We start from the raw sequence: 27754 nt of genomic DNA, 5'->3' as shown, positions 1-27754 counted from the left end.
AGCCCCCTCCTCCTCCTCCTCTGTCAGACCCAGCTGAGGTGGTGGAGCGAGCTCCAGCATAACTCCCAGTTGGTCCACATCATGTCAGCCTGCAGACACAGGATCTGCCTAGGAGAGAGAGAGAGGTGTGTGTGTGTGTGTGTGTGTGTGTGTGTGTGTGTGTGTGTGTGTGTGTGTGTGTGTGTGTGTGTGTGTGTGAGAGATCCGCTCGTGTTTCTGGCTCTTGTTGGCCCTCGTCCTGCAGATGTTTGCAACGTTTCGTTGCCGTTATTCCTGCTGCAGCGTTTGTGCAGAGTGAAACTTCCACACTGTCTTTGCTGTAAAACGATGAACGTAACCGCTTCGCTGTTGGAAAACTGAGATTAGAATTTGGTCTGGATTCCAGCAGCTCTACAGGCTGAGCAGGAGGCTGCTGAGCATGCTTTGTGGTCCCAAAATTGTGAAAGTGCTTGAAGTCGTGGAGGAAAATGTTTTTGTGCATCACCAAGGATTTCTCCAGTGAATTTGTTGTAGAGCACAAACTGTAATGACGTGCCTGTAAAACAGTCTGATGGTTTAAAAGCAAAATGATGGCCTAAGAGGTCCTTTTGTTCATGCCTGATCACATCTCTGTTACGTGTCCTCGTTGTGCTCTGGGCTGCCTCTGGTTCTCCTCAGGGTCACAAAGCTTGTAGGTCCATAGGACGGAGTCCAGCCAGGGCTTTCAGGACCTGATGACGAAGTCTCAGACTCATCGTGTTACTTCGGTTTCTCTCCTGTTTGACTTTAATATGATTTAAAATCATCGGCAGTAAGAGCGAAGCCTCTGCCTTAGAGTCAATCTGACCTGCATCATATTTAACAAAATAAAACAAATCAACTTCCTCACAAACCTTCACCCTCTCTATCCTCTCCGCTCTCTGTATCTCTCGCCCAAGGGCACGTCGGCCCAGTGTTCCTGCCAAACTGTTTCCTGTTACCGACTCTCGCCTGTCAGAGCTGAGTGAAAGATGGCTGCAGGCAATAAGAGGAGAGCTGCTGTCTGTCTGGATTCTGGCTCATAGTTTCCTCTGAAACAGAGCGAGCAGCTTCGTGGCACAAATACGAACGTGTTCTCCAAAGACTGAAGGAGCTCAGTTCGGGTCCGAAACCATCGGCGTGAGGGTGGTACGATTCTTTATCCTTGCGCCACGGCCGGATCACAGATGCACTGGTGGTCACAGGATACGAGAAGAATCAAAGCCGCCACAGTGTTCATCACACGAAGACAAACTCTGCCTTTGCTCTATTGTCAGCTTTTAGAAAAACAACTCATCTCATCATCTCAAAGCGAGTCTCACCTGTTTGTAGCCAGACACGTATGGAAGCACTTGGCACGCCCGAGCTTTAAAACAAGCTGACAGAGTTCGAATTTCCTCTAATAACAGGTTTTAAAATCACCCTTCCTGCTGTCATTAAGTCCTCAGGCTCCTCCCACCAGAGCACAGCACAAGCGCTGTGACGGCTCGCGCCAGTCCCACTTCACGTCTAGCCTTCACACACAAACCGCTGCAGCGCGAGCTGGAGGGCAGTGAAGTGCTGAGACCCGGTGTTTTCGCCCAGTGAACAGAAACACTTTCACAGCTGCAGTGCTCACACAGCTTTCTAATGTCAGTATTCTTAACATATAAGACAGAACATGGGTCTCATCATGTCCTCTTAAACATGACAAGACCCATCTTTGTTTGGGTGATAACCTCATATAGTCTGTGCAGGACGTGGTTCTTCTGATTTGTGAGATGACTCCACGTCTGTGTTCTCTTTTATTTCTGAGGTTGCCACGCTCAAGTTTCCAAAAGGGCGTTTTGTTTTGAAGAATCCAAAGATGAATCTTTTCTAATTAAAATGAATTTTTCTGCCTGATAGAAGATGAGTCTGTACATGCTCGTGAAGCGCTGATGGGCGACTGGCCGAAAGCTGCGTTCAGGTTTCTGCCAGTTTTCCAACGAAGCCCACGTTAAAGTAAGAGAACGTGGAGCGTCCAAATGTTTCGGGCAAGTATCGATTAAGTTCTTAAAAGTCAGAAATATGATAAAACATGAGAGGCGCTGAAAGGTCTTGAAATATGTTCTTTAAATCAACAAATGTAAAGTTGAGTGAGAGCTCCTAAAATATTTGGGCTCGTGTTTATTTTGGTGAATAAACCTCCCGAGTTCGATTCTCTGTGGCATCGCGAAGGTCTTCAAAAGTCTAACTTTGTGCAGACGCCCTGCAACCTACATATCCAAAAACACCCAAACCCTGCTCGTTGTTCTGTGTGTGAAACATTTCACTACTCCTGGCAGAAACGCTTCTAATTTCTTTTTCCAGCCCCTCCTACGTTTTTCTGATTCCTCCACTTCTTGACTGCGGCGGCCTTTCTTTTTCCGGAGGATCTTGTAGGAGTGGAGGACGTGAGTTCTGACTCCTCACCACCTGTAGCCATGTTGTTCAGTCTAAAAATATAGCTGGCTTTGTTCTGGCAGCCTCAAACTTGGCACGGCAGCTCGTACTGCAGCGCGGGCGATGCCCGGGGTTCGACGCCGGGGAATTCACGCCGCGCACATCCGCTCGCACCAGGAGAGGGTTTGAGAGTGGCGCGGGAGGCTCTGGGGGGAGCGTGGGTTTGGCCGGCCTTATAGTCACTCTGGTTAAAACTCTGAGCAGAGAGCAGCGCCGGCGGAGGAGGAGGTAATCGCCTGCAGACCACATGTTCTGTCACACTTCAGATGGGCAACGATGGTATTAATTAGTCGCGTCACTCGCTGTGGGTGAAGTGTTTACAAGGCTGAGGAGAAAATGAGTGTCCTGAGACAAATAACAGGTCAAATAAAGAAAATGTATAACGTGCTTCTTATTTCTTCCTGGCTGACCTGTGGAGATGTACAGCACACTATGCACCAGAAGTTTTTATCTGATTATAAGATGAAAGAATTTAAAGACAACAATAACCTCAGAGTCGTGTCAGTAAACATGCAGCAAAGCCTTAATTTCTTAGATAGCTGTAGAGCATGCGGCTTCGTTTAAGGTTCGAGGGTTAATTTTAGAAAAGGAAAATCTTTTTTTTTTTTTTACAGCACATGACTAATAACATGAGCAGGATAAAAGCTGCTTATTTACTGCTGCCCTCAGCAGCGACCATCACAAACCAAATGCTCAGATTAATTCTCTGAGTGCTGACACTCGGCCCAAACAGGGATGGATGGATATTTTACATGAAATTTAGATTCAGAGAAAGAAAAACAGATTTTCAGCGTCGTGGCAGATATTTGTCACGTCTGCGTGCTTGGACAGACTGCCGACGTGTCTATGTGTACCCTACCTCTTAAACTTTTGACCCCCCCCACCCTGAGTTTTAATTTCTTGGTTATTTTCTTTGCCTCATCTTTGCTTTTTCTTTCTGTATTGGTGTGAAACAGGAAGCAGGTCAGCTGTTCTGAGAAGACGAACTGCTCCTCAGGGTCTTTGAATGAGTTCAGTCTGGTTTTAACGTCCGCAGACTCTTGTGGTCTCGTCTTCATCATTCGCTGAACGTCCTTAGCCTCGTCTTCCTCACGTCTGTGTGTTTGTGTGAATGTGTTTGCTGTTATTTCTCTGGTCTCTGGCTCCCCCTGCCTGTCCTCTGTGGTGATGGTGGTGATGATGATGGCGGTCTGTCTTCTTCGCTCTTCCCTGTGAGAGTGATGAAACAGACAGGATGATCTGTAATGGTCGTTGTCCCACTTCCCTCGACTCTGTGTGAAATATGAGCTCGGCTGATCTGGGGTCGGTCATGCTGGGCTGAGAGTTGGTTAAAGATTTCCAACTCAGTGGATGAGGCTCTTGGTTTTAAACTTGCTGAAACTAAAACTGGGAGCCGCTCTAATGGCCTCGGTATACCAAACATAGACACAAAAGAGTCCGTGAAGGTTCTCATACAGGTCGGGTAGTCTTAGGAGGTGAGGAGGAGGTGAGTGGACTCGCCACCTTTTGTGGTTTTCTTTTGAAGCTTTGAAGATTTGAGCATTTCTGTCTTTTTGCTGTTTTCGGTTTGGAAAGATGGATGTTTTCAACTTTCCAAACCACAATGTTCCGATCTCCCAGGTTCCTTAAAGTTGGCATTTCTGCCAGACAAAAGTTTGTTGGTCCACCTGCACGTGTTTCAGGCGGTTCCTCCTGATCATTGATTATTATTACTAATTATTAATGTTATCCCCACCTGTTCATTCACAGTGGTTCTCAAACTATGGGGCGTAGACCACCAAGGAAAGTATCTTTTTAATGTTAATGTTAAAAAAGATAAAATTGTGTTGTTTTTAAACCTTTTTTGTAAAATTGGCGAGCAGTTGTAGATCACTCAAACACAAGGTCATTTCAAGTGTAATTATTCCAGGGGAGGGGCTAATATTTCCATTTTATGTGATTAAAACAACAAATCGACCCTCGTTGGGGGCAATGGCATCCGCCCAGTCCTGACTGTAGCATCAGACTACAGGAGGTAAAATTTGGTGTTCTGCTTTAACGTTTTTCCTCTCTGGCTCGCAGGACCCGCTGGACCCCGGCAGATGTGTGATGGTGATCCGGTCTCTGGTACCTGGCGGTTCAGCGGAGCTCCACGGTGGTTTGCTCCCTGGAGACCAGCTTGTGTCAGTCAACCGCACCCAGCTGGACATGCTCAGTCTGGCCGAGGCTGTCGAGGTTCTCAAGTGTGCTCCGCCTGGTACGGTCTGCCTAGGAATCCGGAAGCCTCTGGTGGTAAGTCCAAAACGTAACCCTGACCCCTGAACTAACCTTTGGCAGGTTAGTCACCTGCTCACCTGGCTGAGCAGGTGACTAACATGGAAATTCAAATTCAAATTCAAATTTTATTTGTCACGTACACAGTCATACACAGTACGATATGTAGTGAAATGCTTGGACAACTGCTCGTGACCTAAAGAAAACAAAAAAGGAAAGGCTATGAATAAGATAGGAAATAAATATGAAAAATTAAAAAGGGTAAATTTAACTAGGAAGGAATAAAATATAAATTAAGGTTAAAAATGAAATAACTGTACAACACAAATTAGAATGAAGGGTAAATTTAACTGGGAAGAATAAGATAAAGATAAATATATAAATTAAAGTTGAAAATAAAATAACTGTACAACAAAATACACAATACACAATATAGAACTATATAAGAATGTATGAAGAAATCTAAATATATACACAATAACAGCAGCTGTACAAGTATTAACCGGAAATGAAGAATATAGTGACCAGTGTTGTACAAAAACAATGTCCAGTGTGTGTGTAAGAACTGTATGTGTGGGTCAGTACTGTGTGGTGGTGTGATTGAGAGACCGTATCGCCTGCGGGAAGAAGCTCCTCCTCAGTCTCTCTGTGTTGGTCATCAGGGAGCGGAATCGCTTTCCTGACCTCAGCAGAGAGAACAGTCTGTTGTTGGGATGGCTGAGGTCCTTCACGATCTTCCTGGCCTTGGTCCAGCACCGCCTGCTGTAGATTGAGTGCAGGTCAGGGAGCTCGGAGCGGATGGTGCGCTCAGCTGACCGCACAACCCTCTGTAGAGCTCGTCTGTCCTGCATGGTGCTGTTCCCGAACCAGGTTAAGATGTTTCCCGCCAGGATGCTCTCTATGGTGCACGAGTAAAAGTTCCTGAGCACCTTGGAGGGCAGTTGGAAGTCTCTCAAGCGTCTGAGGTGGTAGAGACGCTGACGGGCCTTTTTCACCACGGTGTTGATGTGACAGGACCATGACAGGTCCTGCGTGATGTGAACTCCGAGGTATTTGAAGCTGTCCACTCTCTCCACTGGGCACTCGTTGATGACGGGGGTCTGGTAGTTCCTCTCCTGCTTAGTGCTGAAGTCCACTATCAGCTCCTTTGTCTTACTGACGTTTAGAAGGAGGTTGTTCCTCTGGCACCAGTTCTCCAGATTCCTAATCTCCTTCAGGTAGGCCGTCTCGTTGTTATCAGAGATCAGGCCGACCACGACGGTGTCGTCAGCAAACTTGATGATGGTGGTGGACCCAGATTTCCTGGTTTTTGGTTCAGACTGGTAGGTCCGAGGTTTGAAGGTGTTTTATGCCTGAACGCATAAATCAACCGCTTCCAGTGTTTGTTCATCCACCAGCAAATATAATCCCATCACTGGGAAAGTGATTCTGCAGCGATGTCAGAGCTGCGAGAGTAAATGAAAAGAACCCCTTCTGTCTGCATCACATGAATGAACTGCAGTGGACTCTTACCTGCTGAAATCTTACCTCGGCCTCCCGCTGGGAGAGCACCGTGCAGTTGTGGTGAACCTTCATGCCTCCACACTCTTCTGTAGTCTTCCTCTGTGGATGGACCTGACTTCACTCTGATCTGCATGTTTGTGTAGGTGGAGGCACCAGAGAGGAGGAGAGAGGACAGCAGCACATCACTACCTGTGGCAAAGGTACACACACAGACACACACACACGATGCTAATAGCGATGGAGGGCATTCATATCCTCAGTGATGTGAGGATATTGTTGCTGTTGAGCTCTCTCTAAGGCTGTTCTGTCCTTTATCTTGCTCTCATGGTTTGGATTCTGATGATGGTGAAGCACACAGTTGGACTCCTCACTTGCTTCCTTTTTACTTGAACCCTTGCTGCCTTTGTGACCTCACTGAGTTTCCTGCTCTGAATGAAGGCATTAAACAGCTGTGTGTGTGTGTGTGTGTGTGTGTGTGTGTGTGTGTGTGTGTGTGTGTGTGTGTGTGTGTGTGTACGTTTTGAATTAGAAACGCATTTCACGTGAACGCACGCCGTGGGAACAAGAAAAGTGCAGATAGTTTCAGTATAAAGGTTGTACAGTTTGATCTGTGATGGATTTTACAGGTGTACCTAATAAAGTGGGCTCTGACTGTCTCTGTTAGAAACGTTAATCTGTCCAGACTAATTAGACATTAAGATTTTGTCCCCCGTCGCATCGCTCACCTCCTCCCTCGCTGCTCTGCTCCCTCCATCTGTGTTCATCTTCCAAATGGAAATCTTTCTGTCTTAATCTCTTCTTCCTGCTCTCCTTTCACTTCAGTTTGCTTTATTAGTCTGGATACCAGATGAACGGCGCTGCCAGAGCATCTGACCATAAAGAAAGATGAATCGAGGGCCGAATGAATGTAAATAAATATGTAGAGCGTGACGGGGATGAAGAGAAATGGCTGCTCTGTTCAGACTGAGTGGAGTGAGTTTGAATTTAAAAGATCCTTTTTTTGATTATTTCTGATCAGGAGCTTTTAAATTTGGTTACCAGAGTGCGCAGGACGCTCACTTCTTTAAAGTAGTATATTCTGAGATGAAGTGTAAGGTGGGGGCAGGAACCTCACCTGAAACCAGCCACTGATGCAGCAGCTGCAGGACTTTACACCAAACTCCATTCAAAAATCATGAGATTTTACTGGCATGTTCTGATCACAGTCAGAAATCTGCAGATTTAACAGGCGCTGCTCAGATAAATAATAAAGTCTGTAAAGCAGAAACATTCAGCCATGAAGCAGTTTTATTAAATATCAGAAACAGGTGCAGACGTTCTGCAGTGAGCAGAACGTGCGGAGGCTGGTTCCATATCGGATCCAAATAAGATGGAAAATCTGCTATGAGGTCGTTCCTGTGGTGAAATGTGCTGAAAACATCTCTGAAACTGGGAGCGAAGAGTACAGGACTTTGGTCCTTACACTTATAAAAATGAGCGTGTCATCAGCCCAGTGCATGCTGGGATCAGTGAGTCGGGCCAACAGAAAGTGAGATTCTCTTTCCTCAGATTTCATTTGGATGTTTAATGGCCGTCATGTTTCTGCACCTTCCTCCTTGTACATGAGCTCAGCTGTCCATGAAACGAGCCGAGAGCTCGACATCAGCGCTGATAACCCGCCATGACGTCATCTTCCCTCTTCCTGCTTTCTTCCATCTCACTGCTCTTCACTCTTGTGCCTTCACCTCCATGCTCCCCTCTCCTCTATCATCTCCTCCACATCTTTCTCTCTCTCTCTTTCTCTCTCTCTCTTGCTGCTCTTTCATCTCCTCCTCCTCTCCTCTCTTTCACCTTCCTTCACCCTCCTCTCCCTCCTCTCTGTCTCTGTGAAGCTGCTGACTCAGCGGGATGGTTGAATGGTATAAAGTGCTCCATCAGCTCAACCAGCAGCAGCATCTCTCTTAAGTGGAGGGGTGGAGGGGGGTACTCTGAGGACACTCTGGTCCTCCAGCATCTGTACACGTAGTACTGCAGTATTACGACTCACTAATACTGCAGACAGAGAAGAATACAAGCTGTTTGTCTTTGCACAGATACTTATGGACAGAAATTTTTACAGAAACTGAGACGTTGTTACGTTTTTTTGTCTGCAGTTTGTGACATCACAGTGTGACATCATTATGATCGCAGCTGTCAAAATCAAATAAAGTAATAAATAATCCAGTGAATAAATGAATGAACCCTCACACACGTGAAATATTAAAAACAAAAGTGTGAATTTCTTTTTCAGTCAGTCTTTGCTGAGTAGAAGCACAGAAAAAAGTTTGGGAAAAATCTTCCAAAAATTAATGTAAAACTTGAGAAAAGGATTAAGAAAATAAACAGAGGGGACTGTGTTCATGAGTAAACACAGAAATTGATGACTGAGTTCAACCTTTAAATAAATAATTACAGAAGCACCATCAAATACATTTTAATGCATGTCAAACGGACTAATACATGTATCACGCTTTTTACTGCAAACCTCATTCAGTCACACACACACACACACACACACACACACACACACATGCATACACACACACACACATGCATACACACACACACGTGCACGCATCCACACACGCACGTGCAGTATGATGGGGGAGCCGGGAATCGAACTGCTGACCTTTGCGGGTAGGCGTCCAATTATAGTTGCTGATTTGTGTGTTTAGCAACATGTGGATTCATTTTCGGAGCATTTGTCGTGTCACTGCTCTGTACCTGAGCAGGTGGTTGTGATTTGCTGAAGAAAAGCAGAAGCCTCTGATATCTGCACACGTGTCTGTGAAGCATCAGCCCGCTGAGCTCGTCTTTGTTCTGCCATTTCTGCTGAGTTCTGCTCTTCTTCGTGTCCTGTGCCGTCGCCGTCCTCTGCGCCGCTGTTTTATTTCCTCTTTTATATGCAGCCCATTTGGCTGAAGAGGTTTTTTCACAGCCCACAGGTCTCTGATGGGTTTCCATAAAGACGGCCGGGTCGGCACTTACACTTTGCTGCCGGATCCTTCTCTGTCACACTGACCAGAGAGAGACCCCGTTACACGCCCACGCCTCGTTAACTTTTAGAGGTCAGGTGTGCAAGAACGAGCTACTGCCGTCGTTTCACTTCATTCTGCTCCTGTTTGTGCAGATAAAGAGCTGCCACGGCGCGTTCAGCTGGCTGAAGCCTGCGTACGACAGAAAGCGAGCCGGAGGAACCCAGAGGACACTCAAGACCCAGTTTACTGCTGCTTCACTTTATTTTACTGAGAAGGCTGTAAAACCACGCTGCTTAGTGTCTCCACTGCAGTAATCTGATTACTGCCCACTTTGGCCAAATGGATTTCTGAACGTTTCAGCAGTAGCTTCAGAAGCTCTGGGTTTAAAACTGAAGCCTGTCAGTCTTTGATTTGTCTACAGGACTTCCGGTTAAATTCCTCTGCTGTGTGAGGTTTGAAGGTCTGTTAGTACAGTAACCTTACAGCGGCCATGTTATTGGTCAGATTATGTCATTTTGACAGTCCAGAGGTCCAGTTCACGTGACGCTAGCAGACAGCTAGCAGCTACAGCCACCTGTGTCTCCATCCACCTGTCAGTCACAGAGGCCACGCCCCAAGAAAGCTAAAACGTCCCCTGCACAGTTATGAAGAGGAGGGAAACGTGGGAGTCTATGTGGAGTGACTCACTACTGCCTCTGCTGGACGTCAGGGGAACTGCAGCTGTGGTTGTTTCAGCTGCAGAAGGAGGATCATTAAAGACTGTAAGCCTAGGTGCGACCTCTGACCTTTGTTTCTGTCACACAGCAGAAACATGGCTGTTGGTGGAGTTTCCTGTGGGAGTGATGCAGTTTGTTTGTTTTTTTGTTTTGTTTTTTTTTGTTTTTTTTTTTCTTTCCTGTGAGGATTGTCATGTAGTCATGTGACTCTGCAGTCGCTGCAGCGAGGCGGTGAAGACAGTCGTTGAGGATCCTCACGTGAACCGCAGCGCTGCAGCGATGCTCCGATGCTCCGTCCTCATCGTCTAATGGCAGAGACATTAAATGACAGCGTCTTTAAATCTTATGAATATGAGGCCAGGCAGTCACGGCCAATACACATCAGTCTGCAGAACATCCTGTTAGCATTATGAGCTCTCTGCCGCTGCCGCCGTCTACTCCTCACCTCCATTATACGCCGTGATGGGCCGGCTTCCCGGGCCCAAATTAAAAGAAGAGGAGCAGAGTCCTTGACGATGAGGCTTCGTCGATGGAAATTAGCCTAAGTGTTGTCATTAATATTTCCCGGCGCGGGCTAATGTCTGCATCGTAATGTTAAGAACAGGATTTCCTCTCAGTATCTGCTGAGGAGGCTCTTTGGGGAGTTGGAGATGAAGGCTAATGTCCAAAGTCAGGCGAGTTTTAGATTTAGTGCGAGCTGCAGAGACACTCTCACACTTTCACATGAAACACTGGGAACCATGATGGATTCTGATTTCTGCCTCCTTTTGTCCTTCACGACCTCCAGAAATCCAAATTGAGTCATCTTGTTTGTTTTCCACAGACACGGGAGTCATCTCGGCTGTGAGTGTTTCATTATTTCTCACACCTGTCCTCTGAGCAGGTGTGAGAAACAAGAAACCATTAAAGAGCAGAAACGAGCTGAGAAACCAGAAAGTCCTTTCAGATTCAAATCTATGTTTTTAAAGGCAAATGGCCAACAAAGCTGAGTGCTTACAGGAATGATAAAAATCACGTCTAACGCAAGCAGACAGAAATACAGCCAATCAGAGCAAATGGCTAATGACACTGTTTAGTCAATTGCATTTGATTACGTCTCTGCACTGCTGCCAGGTGAAAAATGTCTCTGTGTGTTTATCGATGCATCTCATGACACGTTGGAGGCTGAACATTCTTCAGACATGGTGAACCTGAGCTCACTGGTGAAGTTTGAAGCTGCTGGACTTCCTGTCGTCATTTCTGTCTTAATTACGCGGTCGCTCCTCTGGAGCTTCGTCTCTGAATGCTGCCGTCTGTGTTTTAGGGTTTCAGCGAGGCCGCCATCCTTCCACAGAGCCTTCATCTGGAGGAGGAAGAGGAGGAGGAGCCAGAGCTGATCCTGGATGCTCTCCCTCGCTACGCCACCTCCTCTCTGACCTCTGACCTCCGGCCAGAGGAGGAATTCAGGGAGATGGGTGTTGATGAAGAGGAGGTAGAGCCGGAGGACAGCGTGAGCCCCGCCCCCAGGAAACCCCCACCATCTTGGGAAGAGTGGAAGTTGGCCTCCCTTACCCGAGCTGGGGGGGCAGATGAGGTGAGTTGACGAGCAAGGGGAAGTTTCATTGACGTTGACTCGCTCACACAAAACATGAAGTGAACGGCTGCGAGTGGCGAGGTATTGGCGAGAACTCATTACCCTGCCTACGGTCCCCCATGTTTCCGTGACCGGGGGTGGTGCTGCCTCTGCAGCGACGCCCCAAAACCCCCAGAAACTGTTCTAAAGCACAACTCGATTGAGCTGACGTGTCCGAACTGCCCGTTGGCGGTACGGCGGGTTGAGAAGCACTGTTTTTACAGGGGAAAGAGCTGGAGAACCATACGCTCTCCTGACTCCACCTGCACTCAGGTGGTTTTAGGCTCAGACACACCTTATCTCCATTTTCTTTCATACTGTTCATTTTTGGGTATTAATATTTCCAGCATGTTTTTAATGGGAAAAGTTCAGCAGTTTAACATTCGTGTGTTTTCTAAAGGCTGATTTCTGCGTGACCGGATGAAGGTCAGAACAAAAGTCGTGACATTCTGCTTCTGTATGTATTTGTAGTTATTTGGTGATTTTTGTCCTCAGGCCTGGAGCAGAGAGATGCAGGAGGAGGAAGACCTGCAGAGATCGGACCATGAAAGCATTGTGTCTGTGGGAAAGCTGATTCTGGGTGAGAGGAGAGCGCACGAGTCTAAATCATGTTTAAGATAATTTAGACTCGAGATCCATGATCTCTCTTTTTTTTTTTTCCATCTCATGACCTGGTGAATAGGAACAGGATGTCATTTAAAGAAAATCCACCTAGATCAGGGTCAGCGGTTCTGCAGTTCATGGTGAAGGATGAGGATGAGGTCCTCACAGTGATAGCAGTACAGATGTTTGTGTGTGTTTCAGGTCTTCCGGACTCCAGAGACAGCGAAGCAGACTCTGAGCTGACTCTCACGGACACTGACACAGAGTGAGTTCCTGCTGCACCTTCACGCTTGCCGTCACTCTTCCTCCTCATACACACTCGCTCAGAGAGTCAGAGGTCTGCTATCGTGCTGTATGTCGTGTTTAAACAGCCGTATCTGCTAAGAGAGGCCGAATTTTCTGGAAACAGAAGCTTCAATCATGCCCCAAGTAACGTCTGGTGTCCTCTTCCCTGCCAGGTTAAAGTTGCCCACAGTGCTGAAACCTGCTAACTGTTCGCAGCTCACAAGCTTAGACCTCACACACACTAATTTCCTCCTCCATCAGCTCCTCTTACGTCCCGTCACAGTGCTGTGGCACCCTCTGCTGCTCTCACACTCTAACTGCAGTCTGATTTCTCCATGAGTCAACTGTTTCCTGCTGTTTTTAATAACATATGGTCAGCGGGCACCCGGCGCTCACTCTCAGCCTCGTTAGATTAATCTGGATCATTGTGGTCACAAACCAGCCTCAGAGTTTAATCACAGAAACTTCCTGTCTGTGTTTTTCTTCCCCTGGAGGTCTGTCAGGAGGATTGATACTGCGAAGAGGAAGAGGCGGAGCCAGGGGGGATCCTCTCTGCCAATCAGTGGCCACAGGTAGGACAGCTGCTTCACGTTCTGCTGGTTTGAACACAGATGTAAACAGGTAGATGCCTCAAGTGTGGGTGCATTTCTGTTTAGAATCAACGCTGCTTTATGTGGTTAAAGTTGTGTCTGTGGCCCAGCATCTCACCTGTTCCTGATTTTCAGGCTCAGGTTTTCTTTCTTTCAAAAAGTAGTGTTTGACTGTGGGTCTGTGTTCACAGTGACTTGCCTGAAAGAGAGGAGGGGGAAGGACAGGAAACACCTGCCTTCAGCCACTGGGGACCGCCCCGCAGGTAACACACACACCCACACACACACACACAGGTACATTATGATATCCCAGGAGACTGTGTACAGGTCAGGTGACCCAGAGAGACTGGTACATTATTCAAACTTCCACCCTCGCTGTTGTGCAGGGTGGAGGTGTGGCCTGAGGAGGGTCAGTCTCTGGGTCTGAGCATTGTTGGAGGTCGCCATGTCATCAAGCGACTGAGGAATGGAGAGGAACTGAAGGGAATCTTCATCAAGCAGGTTTTACCCAACAGCCCCGCCGCCAACACCCACTGTCTGAAGACCGGGGACAAGATCCTGGAGGTAGGGCCTTGTCTAATTCCTGGGTCTCTATACACACACAAGCGCGCGCACACACACACACACACACACACACACACACACACGTGCGCTACATCCATAGTTTACACACAGCCTGAGACTGAATCTTTCAGAGCGACCCCTTTATGAAGGAAAAGACTTTATAAGTAAAAACAGTTTTATGATTAACATTTTCATAATGTCTGACCTTCAACTCCGTGTGTGTGCGTGCGTGCGTGCGTGCGTGTATAAAGGTGTCAGGTGTTGACTTGCGAGCTGCCAGTCACGAGGAGGCGGTCAACACGATCAAATCTGCCCCGAGCCCCGTTGTCTTCATCGTCCAGAGCCTGACAGCGACTCCACGGGTACACACACACACACACACACACACACACACACACACACACACACACACACACACACACACACAAATCTGTATGAAGTTCTAAGCTATCAACTTTTGCTAACTGAGCATAGACAGAGGTTTCTGTCTCATACACGTCAAACAGTCCAAACTGTTTGATTCTTCGAGTTTCTGTGTGTTTAATTGTGTGTGTATGTGTGTTTCAGCCCATGTCTCTGACAGCTTCAACCATCAGCAGATCCCAAACAAAGAGGATGGAGTCTCCGGTAAGAGCTCCACACTCTGTATTAACAAGGACACACAGAAATGTATGTCTGTGAGATGCCTGCACAGCTCAACAGAGACCAGCAGAGGGCGACACAGCCTCTGCACAAACAGCGGCATGTCATTCCGGAGCTCAGAAATCACATTTAACAGATTAGATCTGCTGCCTGTGGAGACTCAGATAAGATGAGACTGAATTTATTTTTCCCAGGATTTGGAAAATCCATCTTAGAGCAGCTGAAGACGACATGAGCTGTAACATAATCATTTACAACATGACAGAAACAACAGAGACGAGTTTAATAAGTAAGAAATGCAACAAAACACTGTGAGAGCAGCTGAATATGATCCCATAAAACAGCTTAGAATGGGACAAAATAAAAACATCTTACTGACGTGGGCTAACGAAACAAAATGATCGGCTCTTTCAGTGTGAAACAAGATCTGATGTTTGATGGTGTTTGTCCTCAAGCTGCAGCCGGGCGCTGCGTCCACACAGGGCACGGTCCTGGTCTGAGGATCAGTGTGAGAGGACGTCAAAGTCTCAGCTTCAGCCATGCTTAAACCACACTCACCATCATACTCCAGTCTTTATCTAACGCCTTTGAGACAGATGGACAGTATAAAGAATCCATAATAAAGCTGGCAGCCTGATTAATAAATATAAAAAGAATGAAATAAGACAGAGCTCTGAGACAGACGTCATGATGGAGTGATCGTCGCAGGATTGTGCTATGCAGTCACGCGAGTCCTCAGAGCTTCCGGTGTTTCTTTGTTAATGGCAGTGTAGCCTCCAAAAGTCTGATACAGGAAACGACAGCAGAAACTGCACGAGAAAGACAAACTGGAAAAAACAAAAACTGAATTATACAACACAAAGTCTGCTGTGGTAGTAGTTTGACTTTACACGCTGCAGGCGACCTCTACAGTTACTACAGATGACCAAGCAGGGCTTAGATCAGAGTTTAAACTGAGCCGTGCAGCACGGAGCCTAAAGGTTGGAGGTCATATTGGTGGTGGTGCTGATTGTTTCTTGCTCACAGCTGCCATTTAGTTTTACCAGGTTTCAGTGTGTTCCAGGCTCCTATCTCACACAGCCCGAGGCTCGTGCACAACCGTCTGCACACTTATGGTCTATAGTCTGACTGGAAGTCAACAGAGTCCATGTTTTTATGAATAAATGTGTTTGTTTGCAGAAATCAGAGGTAGTGCTGCCCCCCCCGAGACAGCCCCCACCCTACAGGCCTCCCAGCTACTCAGACAAGGAGCTAAACTCTGACTTGGAGGAGGCCAAAGGTCAGTAACACACAGCAGAATCTGTTACAGTGATGTGGTTAAAAGTCGTCTTTATTTTCTATGCTTTGGAGAAATACGTAGTTCCTGTCGGCATTATGGGAAGACTGGGTGGAAACTACAACCACTCCTAAAGATGGATGTTTATCATGAGCTATATTTCTCATTAATGCTCACTGGGATCTTTCAGACTTCTGATTGGTCAGCAGGCAGTTATTTCATGTCTGTCCTCTGTAGCAGGTTAGGTCTGCAGTTGTACTGCCTTCATAACACTGAACACACACAGGTAACCCTCTGTATACACAAGCACACCTGCAGCCTGTGCTGGAGGGCTCACACTACCTGACCTTGGGTGGCCGGTCAAAGCCCAATCATCTGTGTTCTCACCGAATTTGTCATATTTTTTGAGCTTTTGCAGTCTCAGATCAGCCAATCAGCCAGCGGCAGCATGTGACCACAGAGCTATGGCTGGGGGGAGGGGGAGGTAAGGGGTGAACTCTGTGACTTGGGTCTCAGAGGAACTGCTGGGGCATGGTCAGGCCTGGTAACTTCCCTCTATCGTCAGAGTGTCACAGCCAGAGAAAGGTTTGATCACTTACGTCCTGCCTGCCACTTGTTTGCTCAAAGGCACTTCAGCAGCAGTGCAATGAAGCAGAGGATTTAGCTGCGTGCACGCGTCTGAACAGGTTCAGGTAAAAGCTGAAGCAGGAACTCATCACGCTCTTAGCTTCATCTCAATCAGGTCACGTCTGTCTGAAGAACGATTACCAGAGAATCTGTTTCTGCAGCTGTCACTGAATATCTGACGGGCTTCATTTCATCTCAGATCATCTCCTCGATTTCCTTTCAAGGATCTGTGTCTGAATGTCTGTGTCATGTGTTCCAACAAAACTGAGATTACAGCAAATATCTGAACATCTCAGTTAATCTGGACTTGTTTTATCTCACGTTAACTCACAGAATATTTCACATTGTGTAGTTTTTCTTGCTGAACCGCATTGGGTCTCATTTTGGATCATGTTAATTTACTTCCTGTGATCTGCGGCACTAATTATTTGAAAGCCTGTTTTTGAGTCTGTTTTCATTTTTGTCTCAGTAAACGTACATCAGTATCTCACTGTTTGTGTGTGTGTGTGTGTGTGTGTGTGTGTGTTTGTGTTTCTGTTTTTGCAGGCCATGTATGAACCGGCAGGCCCTCAGTCCCGTTCGTGACGTATTTCAGCACACGCTGGATGCTTTTGTTGTGATTTTTGTTGCTCTCAGTTCCTCTCGGTCTTTCTCTCTCTGGGTTTCTGCTGTCTTTGCCTCGCTTTGGTTTGGGTACGTTTGGTTTGCTACGTCTGAAGCAGGCGGGCGGACGGGGCTGTCGGCTTTTTCATTCTGACCTCTGGTTTTAATGGCATTTGGGTTTTCTGAGCTGGCATCTCATCTGGGATTAGGGTGGATTAGCTTTTTTGGTCAAAGCTGTTTCCTCTAGACTTCAACTGTCCTTTTAAAGCCTGTCTTCATTTTGGAAGTCTGAGTATATCTTTATCTTGAAACACTAAACTGGACACTAAAATTCTGCAAGTAAAATCTTTCAATGAATGACACAGAACGTCTTGTTTAAAGAAAAATGATGTATAAATGAATTGATGTTGTTTGTGTCAGAGGTTAAATGCAGGTTAAGTTTTATATATTAATAAAGTTTCTGTAATTGGACTGAATAGACTCAATAAAATTACCTTTAAAAACAAACACAAACCAAAGTTTCCATCAGCTTCATCTTCAGGGTCTTTGGCGTGAACCAAAGCAAAGCTCATACTTTTAGCGTGTCCTCAGACTCGTGCGTTTCTTGTCTGTGGAATGATGAACTGGTTTGAACCTGGAGAACGTTATGTTCCTTAACCTTCCTTAACTGGTAAAGCTGAGGAAGAGCTCAGTCTGCTGACTGTTAAACAAAATAACTCAGTTCCTCTTATCTGAAGTCAAAAATGTTGGATGGTCTGGCATGAGTCCTGGATCTTGGTCTGGGACTCTGGGACCGGAAGTTCGGTCTTTGCTGATCTTTAGCCTGGATGCTGGTCCAGTTCTCCATGTCTGACTTTCATCCTGGGTCGAGTAACTTTCTTTTAGCGTGAACTTGAAAGAAGCTCATGGTCTTTATCCAGGCCTCTGTGGTCACTAAAGCTCAGTCTTAGGGTAATAAACACTCACCCCTTTCCTCTTTAGGCGCACTTCTCTTGGTCACTGGTATAAATTCTTGGTGCAGCTGTATCCCATTGGTCTCTATCCTGGAATCTAGGACGGTTTGGTTCAGTCTTTCTGACCTTTAACCTGTTCTCCTAGGCCTGAGCCTTATCTTTGGGACTAGTCAGGCTAGGTGTCTCCAGATTTTACCCTTGCCTGTGTAGGACAGCTGAGGCTTACTTTAGCTTGGACCTGGGATAGCCAATGCCTGGTACCACTTTGTTTTTCAGGATGGACAGACCGGTCCTGTTAATGGGGAAACAGCATCAGCCTCCAATGACATGTGTTTTCAGTTTGATGGTGATAATCTGACAGAATGAAACTGCCAAATGTTTCATGTTTGGCTTGGGAGACAACGTCTGTCCAGAGGTTTGTGCCAAGTGCAAATTTTACGGCCTGTTGTCAAGCTTTGTGCCAGCTGTCTGATTTGTATATTAGTTGTGGCAAACAGAAATGTCTGAAACACTCGAGTGCGAGGGCAAAGTTTGGGCAGAGCACTGGGTTTCTGGTGAATCTGAGCTTTTTCACTGCAGTCTCATAAGAGTCAGACACAAATACAATAAAGCTTACATGAGCAGGGATGGAAGGAATGATGAATTGGTGGTGCTTTTCTCTCGGGCCACGCCGCTGCCTGCTCTTCTCTCTCGGCTTGTTGTCTTATTTATATTCTTGGTGAAACATTATATTGGCTGCTGCAACAGTAATGAATGATTCAGATCAATTCCACATGCTGTTTCAGGTTGTTTGTCTCGCAGCAAAACGAGCAGCCGAGCAAATAGCCTTCATCTCTGCAGCCTCTGAGTAGATTGGTTTTACTGTACAGCGTCAGGGTCAAAGCACGTCATCGTGGAGCTAAAAAACTCCATGAATCATGTGTCTGCTGCGATATCTGATGGTAGACTGATTGTGTCGATGCAGACGAAAATAAATCACCACTGTTACCAAAACCAGCTCCTGTTTGCATCTTACTTACGGGCCTGCTTTAAATGAAAGCTTACTCCATCAACAGGAAAAGCACAGTTGTCTATATAAGCCTTTAAATCTTGGTGACTGGTCGGGATGGAGAACAGACTTGACATTTGGTTAATCGTGAACAGTTCGTGTGTGCACACAGACTTGTGTACAAAATTAGCTAAACACTGTATAAATGACGTTGTTGATTCATTGGTTTGTAAGATCCCATTTTTATGTGTTGAAGTTGCATTCACAGACACAGATACCTGCTAATCAGCGCTCGTTAACATCCAATCAAAATCCTTAAATCTTATTGTGCACCCAAACGTCGCCTTCTTTGAAGGTGTGTTAGTACAGTAACCTCCCAGCAGCTTTGTCATTGGTTAGATAACACCATTAAAATGCTCCAAAAGGCTCCAACAGCACAAACATGGTGCAGAGGTCTAGTAAAGGTGAAGCTAGCATCCACCTGTATCACCATCCACCTGTCAGTTAGAGGCCACGCCCCTAGTAAAACACACAGTTTGTGTATCGGGCTGTGAACATGTTAATTCAATTCAAGAGAATGCATTTAGCAACCTAATTAATGAAAAGCATTTAAACGCATAATTTTATTATCTAAAAAAATGGCATCAAACATTTTAGTAATGTTATGCTTGGCTGAAATCAGTTTTGTGTGAATGTTGTAACCTGTGTCCTCAGCTTTTAGCTTGTGCATGAGAGGCTGAATAAAGAAAACAGGAGATATCTGCAGCTTCCGCCTGTGCTGCATCATAGCACATTATTCTGCAGGTAGAACACAGTCAGGTGTGTGTGCCGTTTAATCTTGTAAAGAAACTGCAGTATGTTGTGAAGAGGAGCTCTCTGATGGATGGTTGACAGCTCTGTGAGGAGGATTTAAAGGTTAAACGGGGATGAAGGGGGTAAATGCAGGATTAAAAGTCACACACCTGGTGATCGAGGTGATTTAACAGAGAATTAACAGGTCAGATTTAAATCATTGATCTGTGGTCTGATCAGCGCTGTGGCAGTTTGATCGGTTAAAAACTCCTCCTGAAAATCCAGTTTTCCTCCACCCAGGAGTAATAACGGGAGGGATGCTCAGCGGCCGTGTCCATGATGTGTCTGGCGTTGCGTCTCCTCCTGCAGATTCGTCCCTATCCAGCTGACCGTCGTCATCAGTTTCAAAGCTCTCTGCTGTGGTTCTTACAGGTTACACAGCAAAACGATGACATGTTGTTCCCCAAATTTGTGCTTAATGCAGCGCTTTTCCGCAGGCTGGGTCCGGTTTTAACTCAGATACTTACAGTCTGGGAGGAAGTGCTGATTACAGGTATGAAAAAAAGAGCCATTCTATAATCTTATTGAAATAACGTGGATTAGTAAGATTATCCCCACCTGTTCTGTGATTCTACATGGACCCACCCCCAGTCTGAGAGCACCTGATGGACAATAGAAGAGATGGACGTAGCTTGTGCTGAAGTGCCCCAAGCCATTCTTTCTCATCTCCAACAGAGGGCGACTGTGTTTTGCGTGGCCGTAGGGAGGTCTGTCAGAAAGTGGCCATTGGCTATCCTGCTCTATAACCAGAGTAAACAGTTTCTCGTCCTTTTAAATGAAACATGTTTGTTTTATAAATCGCCGTCCTGTTAAAGTCAGACAGACATGTCGTCCTCCGTTTCTCAGTCAGTGACAAAAACTCTCTCGACTGTAATGTTTCACCAAGGCTTCACCACAAAATGTGCTGGTTAACATCACGGGGATGTAAGGAGATCAGTCCTCACAATAGACTCTAAGCTTATGCCCCCATGTTGTTATTACTAACAACAATATGCTACTGTTTTTGCATTTAGCATATTGTAGCTACAGGATAGGGATGCGAGAATGTTAAAATATGCTGATGGCTATTGTTGGTCTCTTTCAGAGGAACAGGAAGAACAGTGTAAATCTCATCAGTTTTTGATTAAACCAACAAGCTTGTCTTGAATTACACAGGCCTCATAACAGGTCTTTCACTTCCTGGTCAGTCTGTGGAAGTTGTTGATGGCTTTAAGTATTTGGGAACAAGTTTACTTGATGACAAGTTTAGTTTTATGGTTTAAGATGCTGGGATGTGTTTCTCTTGTTGTTGTATTGAAGTTTTGTATATGTGTATGTAGGATTTTTTTGGGTTGATATGAAGTGATTTGATTGATTTGTTTATGACTTTGTGAACCAAAGACAATTTTACATTCATGTGGATAATATAGTTATTTTGTTTTATTCTATTCTTGCTGATACGGGGTGAGATTTCACTTCATATCTCAGAATGAACCAGAATCTGAGCCTGGTTCTGCCAGAGGTTTCTTCCTGTTAAAAGGGAGTTTTTCCTTCCCACTGTCGCCAAAGTGCTTGCTCATAGGGGGTCATATGATTGTTGGGTTTTCTCTGAATGTATTATTTTAGGGTCTACCTTACAATATAAAGTGTCTAGAGGTGACTGTTGTTGTGATTTGGCGCTGTATAAATAAAAATGAAAGTAATCCATACCTGCAGCAGAGCAATGACTGACCTCCAACTGTGGACGGATCACTTCAGATGTTCTCTCAGCTGAAGTTTAGTCCTCCTCCAGAGAGTGTTTGACTCTGCCCATCAGGGCCCCTTAACACAAACAGTTTAATCCTGATCCTCCATCTTGGTTCTGCTAATATGTTTGTATGACCTAACCACAGCTTTCAGTGAATGCTGACATCAAACTTTACGGTAACAGCTGTGAGAACAGCCGCACTCATCATGTTGTTTGAGCTGATTGCACCAGTTTTTTAAAATTTTTGGGCAATGAAGTTGGTAACATCATACTGAACAGCAGGCCTGGTCCTAAACATTACAGTGGCCAGGGTGACCTTTGTTCTAAAACCACCAGCCTCTGTGAAAATCAGCATGTCAGAGCTGCAGCCATCGCTGAAACGTTCGCAGAAATCTGTCTGACATGCCCTGATTTTATCTGTTCCTCAGAGGGTGAACTCACAGGACAAATTTTGCACATCATCACTTCATCAGCAGACGAAGCATGGAGAGGCTATCCTTCATGTGTGGTGTGAGTACTGAGGGTCTGTCAGCAGCATTTGGTATAAGCTGTTCTGTGGATGTCAATCTGTATTCACAACCACTCCAAAGGTAATTTAAATCAGTTGAAAGTTGATTGAGTCTGTGGGGAAAGTGGGTCATTGCAGCAGCAGACAGTAACAGGACCAACAGAGTATAAATAGAAACTGAGCCGAAACAAGCATCGCACACTCTGATCTAAAACTGCTGTGAAAGTATGGGGGATGAGGGATGTGACAATAAGATCTTATCTCCAGTTTACTGTTGAGGCTTTCTGCAGTGGTGTGTAGTGTCCAAAAACTCCAACCTCATTTGTTCAGACCATCAGTTTATGAAAGTCTTAAAGGGGAGTAGCTAAAGCAGCATGATACCCAGTATGAGAGAAAGAACTGTGAAGCATGCATAGCGACTCGGAGAGAGTCCGGAGTTAAAAAAGCCAGGGGGGGTCTTAATTTGGGCAGCTTCCTTGCCTCAGACAGTTTGATGACGTGGTTGCATTTTATTTGTGAGTCATGTCAACTTGGAGGGGAGGTGCTAGCATGAATGGTGATAAAGGGGCTGCCTGAACTCTGTGTGTGTGGGTGTGTGTGTGTGTGTCTGTTTGTGGGTGTGTGTTGGATCAATGAGCTACCATAATAGAAGAGTTGGCTGCATACATCTACTCCCTGCAGACTGTAACAACACACTGCTCTGAGTGTGTGTGTGTGTGTGTGTGTGTGTGTGTGTGTGTGTGTGTGTGTCCCAGCTTCCTGTCCTTATATAGCCTCCACCCCCAGCCTCTTTGATTGCCTCGACATTCATAAACATCATTTATCATCTTGTTGGTATCAAGTGCATCATTTAGAGCCTGCTTGTGTTAATTATGCATATCTTCAAAGCTGTAGTTTCTCAGGCATGGTTTTAAGGCCTTGCAGGAATTCCAGGAGTCCTGGAGCTGGGCTGGGAACATTTAAGGTGGTCCTTTGAGCCTTTATGAAGGTTTAGATTGTGGTTTGAAGGGAGCTGTTAGAAAGTTCAAAGTCAACTTTAAAAAGAATTTACTTGTCCAGAATTGAGAGTTAACTAAAGGGGAGTCCAGAAATCCCACTAGAGCCCTTTGTGATTCATGATGTGGTTCCAGTAGGTTCAAAATAGGTCATTCTGGGCACCATTGACCATGTTTAATGCTTTTGGTAATAAAGCAGGATGATGAGGTAGCTACTTCTTTAGGTTATTATGGAGGTTAAAAATTCTCCAGGCATTGTTGAGTCATGTGTCATTGAACAGCTCCAGAGATGATTAAAGATGCTGAAGGTTCTTAAGAAAGACCAAGAATGTCCAAACCATAGTCTTTAAGGGCTGTGTAGACCTCACAGACGAACCTGGTACAGGGAAGGGTGGGGTTCCTACCTGAGAAGAAAGAGCATGGACACAGGACAAGACTACGAATGAATTACTGAATATCCATCCATCAGCTATAAAACAGTGATGAGTCTTTGGCTGTTGATCCCAATCAGAACAGAGCTGGTGAATCTGTGAGAACCTGCTGGAAGGACCATCTCTGGCACTCTTCATCAACCACATCTTCATGGTGCAGTAGCTGGACTGATCTGAGGCACCAGCTGAACTCTTCTCATCGCAGCAAAGAGAGACAGCGGCAGGTTCTTGCTGTAGGGTCCGCCAGCGTGTCAGCCTATGAGCTGCTGACTTCACTGTCCAGCCTCTGTCCACTTCACACCATCAATTAAAAGGTCCGATGCCCGTCCTTCATAGTTCTGACTGGTTATAACTGACTGCTGCTTTCTCCACGCCAGCGTTTCAAGAAATATGAAAACATTCTAAAAAAATGTTCAGTTTTCCATCCCAGTTACTCAGGGATCAGTTTGTGTAGAAACGATCATTAAAAATGAAAAATAGAACTGGGCTGATTACTTTCTGAAGCAAGTGTAAATGAAGGGCTGTGACCGTAAATGTGTGCGAGGCACCAATGAACATCTTTACCAGGAGGAGTGCTAATGGAGAACGAAGAGGAGAAAAGGATTGGGACAGAGAGAAAAATGCACAGGAGAGGGGGAGGGAGAGGGGTAAGGAAAGGTAGAGCAGCAGCAGGAGGAGGGTGAAGGGAGAGGGAGAGCCGGGGATGAGGAAAGGGAGTAATCGAGGTTGAGTGTATAACAGAGCTGTACGTCGCTCTCAGCCTCAGCATCACAGCAGCCAGCTCTCTCTCTCACACGCACACATCACATTTTCTGGAGATCAGAGCACCACAGCAGAGCTGAAACTGAGACAGCGCGCACACACACACACACACACACTCTGCCGTACATGTGGATTTATCTCTGCGTGTGAAGACTGAAGTATGGACTATGTTGCCTCCAGGTTAGTATGCGCTCTCACTCTGTGTGTGTGTGTGTGTGTGTGTGTGTGTGTGTGTGTGTGTGTGTGTTCTAGTGGATTATCAAGCGTCTGTCAGAGCTGAGTTATGAGACGGCTCATTACGTGTGTGTGTGTGTGTGTGTGTTTGCTTTCCTACCTGATCCCCGTCAACATATCGAGTAGGGGTCACCTTTAACCTGTGTGCATGTGTCTGCACACAATCAGGTGGGGAAAGACAAATCATGTGTGTGCTGCATTATTTTGGTGTGTGTGTGAGAGAGAGAGGGGAGAGAGACAGCAGCACTTTTACCTATGATGTATTTTGCTGTGTATGTGTGACGGGCATGGGCTCTCTCTCAGGTTCCCCATGTGGTGCTGCATCAGTATCAGGACCACAGATTGGGGCTCTGAGCTGCACCATGACCGATGATAATAAATGCATCCATCACATATGTCAGGTCACATGATTGTCCCGGCAAGCATTCTGTTTCTGCTGCGTGGAGCTCGGTCTGGAGGCAGAGGGCAGCGTACACCATCCTGCCAAAAGTGTTCACTTGTCTGCCTTCAGAGTGTGCAAAACTGACTGACCTCCCATTCTTAATCCACACAGTTTAATAGGATGTCGGCCCTTTGCAGCTGTAACAGTTTCAGCTCTTCAGACAAGCCTTCATGCAGATTTAAGAATGTTTATGAGGATTTTTGCTGCAGGTCAGTCAAGTTCTTCACACCAGGAAGGGGGCATCCCCAAACTGTTCCCAAAAAGTTGGGAACACGAAAGTGTCCAAAGTATGCTGAAGCATGAAGCGTTCCTTTCACTGGAACTAATGGGTGGAGCCCAACTCCTGGAAAACACCCCACACCAAAGTCCCCCTTCACCAAACTTTACGCTTGGCACAGTGCAGTCAGACAAGTACCGTTGTCCTGGCAACCACAAACCCAGACTCGTCCATCGTGGGCGATTGTGGCTCAAGAGTCGGGAGTTTACCTTGTAATCGGAAGGTTGCCGGTTCGAGTCCCGGCTTGGACAGTCTCGGTTGTTGTGTCCTTGGGCAAGACACTTCACCCGTTGCCTACTGGTGGTGGTCAGAGGGCCCGGTGGCGCCAGTGTCCGGCAGCCTCGCCTCTGTCAGTGCACCCCAGGGTGGCTGTGGCTACAATGTAGCTTGCCATCACCTGTGTGTGAATGGGTGGATGACTGGATATGTAAAGCGCTTTGGGGTCCTTAGGGACTAGTAAAGCGCTATATAAATACAGGCCATTTACCATTTTACCATCGGAGACGTGTGATTGGTCACTCCGGAGAACATGTCTCCACGGCTCTAGAGTCCAGTGGCATGTGCTTTGCTTTACTGCGTCCAATGCTTTGCTGTTTGTTTGGTGATGTAAGGCTTGGATGCATTTGTCATGGAAACCCATTCCACGCATTGTTCTTAAGCTAATCTGAAGTCACGTGAAGTTTGGATGTCTTTAACGGTTGACTCTGCAGAAAGTCTGTGAACTCTGTGCACCATGATCCTCAGCTTCCACTGAGCCCGCTCTCTGATTTACGTTGCCGACCACTTCGTGGCTGAGATGGTGTCGTTCCCAGTCACTTCCGCTTGGTTATAATCCCATTAACAGCTGACTGTGGAGTATTTGGTTGCGAGGACATTCCTAGCATCCTATCACGGCACCACACTAGAGCTCACTGAGCTCCTGAGAGCGAGCTATTCTTTACAAATGTGTGTAGAAGCAGTCTGCATGCTCAGATGCTGATTTTATACACCTGTGGACATGAAACTGATGGAGCACCTGGAATGAGGGATTTGGATGGGCGAGTGAATACTTTTGGCAATATAGTGTATTTCGTCCAGATGTTCCTTAACTTGGCAGCTGTTTCCAATCAAACTAAGACATTGGGCATTTTAGACGTTTATGCCACAGTAGCTTTACCTGGCAGTGTTTACAGTGGACCTAATATTTGTTTGACCCTGATAGGTGTAAGTCATCACTGGTGTCAACCCTGGCCTTGATTTTGTGAAGAAAAACAGAAAGGACTTTAGTTTTGTGTAAGAGTGAATATCAGCACAGAGCTTGGAGATCAGGTCATCCCTCGATGATTCCTTAAGCCTCAGTTATACGCTGCTGTAGAAGCGAGCAGCTGGAGACAAACAACAGGCACATGAACGTCCAGATCTTAGCGCTAACTGTGCAATAACGAAGTCTACGTCACTTTCTGCTTCCGGGCGCATGGAAGCAGAAAGTATCGTCCCTGCTTCAGACCTCAGAGGGCTAAAAGAGGCCCTTATAAGATTTTGCGCTGTGAATGACTTTGGCTTTGCATGTTTCATCTAATCTCATCACGTGTCCTACATTTTATCCATCTCATTGCATCTATTCTATTTTTTATTAGCTGTTATCAAAACCACCAGTAAAAATGATATATATATCCGCTACCATCCCAACCAGTTGTGCCAGATAGCTGCCGCTCCCCGATCCTGGTTTTAGTGGAAGTCATGTTTTGTTAAAGGGAGTTCTTCCTTCCCACCATCACCAGGTGCTGTTCATGGGGCACTCCCTCTAATATTATTTTGTTTTTATTTTACAGCATGTTGGGGCGACTGTTGATGTCAAATGGCGCTGTAGAAATTTAACTGAAATTAATTCAAATATAAAAACACTGTAGTGTTCCTACAAGACTCTTAGAAAAGTATAGTTCCATCCATCCAGCCACCCACCTTCCTACTTATAGCTTATCCAGTTCTCGGTCAAGACAGCAAGAATATAATTTAATGACGTTTTGTCAGATCTGCTTTACACACATGCTGGCATCAGTACCTTGATGCACCAACTGTGGAAACACCAGCCGCTGAGATAACCGACCAGTCCGTCCACGTTAGGAGGCTGGAGTGTAGCGTCGGCGTAGACTGCAGTTTGTGTCCTGTATATGGTTGTTTTCTCTTCTGTTTCCCCCTTTGACTTCGTCTTGCTGGTTTTGTTTAGGGACTCAAAAGTACCTGGTTGGGTTTGTGCCAGTCCATCTCAGGGCTACCACAGTACCACATGTAATCATCAGATTAACATAACATGCACACGTCTGGATCTTAGGAGGCTCATTCTGCTGAGAAACTGGTCTCGGCCGGGGGTTCGTGTTTTGTTCCCGGCCCTCGGCCACATCCCCAAAGTGTTCTGAGTCTGCTTTTACACCATATGAGCCAGTGGGCTGTAAAATATTATAATATTATGTGTGACAGAAAAAAATAAACTAAAATATAGAAATGAGAGCTTTCAGAACTCTGGGAAAGCAGTCTAAGCTTTGTGGGGTATCGTCTTTGAACTGCATGTCTTCATTTACTGAAAGGAGCTACCTCAGGTGTTAAAGGAGATGTTAATCAATAACACAGACTAACGGAAAATAGAAACCAACCCAACTTTAATCCACCATCAGTCTCGCTTACAGAGGCGCTCCAGAGCAGCCAATCGCATTCACAGCGTGTGCTCCATCGACCTTTTTCTCAGCAGAGCAACCGGGCTGTCAGCGTCGCTGTAATTTATGAGGTTAATGTTGGCTGCGTCCCATTTAGCTTTACCTGTTTTTCAGGGTCCTGCTAGCTGGAATGTGAGGTACTGAGTCACTCCGTGCTGCTTAGGTT

The 27754-nt window shown here is 46.0% G+C and overlaps 1 protein-coding gene across 7 annotated transcripts in view; it reads left to right on the top strand.

Annotated features, from left to right (window-relative positions):
• The window catches only part of patj (PATJ crumbs cell polarity complex component), an 85368-nt gene that overhangs the window by 23284 nt on the left and 34330 nt on the right, over positions 1–27754 (top strand). For 6 of the 7 annotated variants that reach the window (XM_086283855.1, XM_086283854.1, XM_086283857.1 and 3 more), the window contains exons 18-28: positions 4522–4731; positions 6360–6416; positions 11232–11501; positions 12036–12120; positions 12345–12408; positions 12923–13000; positions 13210–13281; positions 13405–13582; positions 13834–13944; positions 14150–14209; positions 15404–15503. In XM_086283855.1, the coding sequence (XP_086139981.1) occupies positions 4522–4731; positions 6360–6416; positions 11232–11501; positions 12036–12120; positions 12345–12408; positions 12923–13000; positions 13210–13281; positions 13405–13582; positions 13834–13944; positions 14150–14209; positions 15404–15503 (1285 nt within the window). The remainder of the gene's footprint in view (positions 1–4521; positions 4732–6359; positions 6417–11231; positions 11502–12035; positions 12121–12344; positions 12409–12922; positions 13001–13209; positions 13282–13404; positions 13583–13833; positions 13945–14149; positions 14210–15403; positions 15504–27754) is intronic. The other variant, XM_086283859.1, reaches the window with a different exon arrangement.

Source organism: Aulonocara sp. 'chitande type north' Nkhata Bay, linkage group LG23 (genome assembly GCF_057382095.1).
Source record: "Aulonocara sp. 'chitande type north' Nkhata Bay isolate Kocher_YH1m ecotype deep benthic linkage group LG23, A_spYH_male_GT1.1, whole genome shotgun sequence".
Taxonomy (NCBI): domain Eukaryota; kingdom Metazoa; phylum Chordata; class Actinopteri; order Cichliformes; family Cichlidae; genus Aulonocara; species Aulonocara sp. 'chitande type north' Nkhata Bay.
Note: the sequence above shows the minus strand (reverse complement) of the source record. Positions and strands in the feature narration are given on the sequence as shown.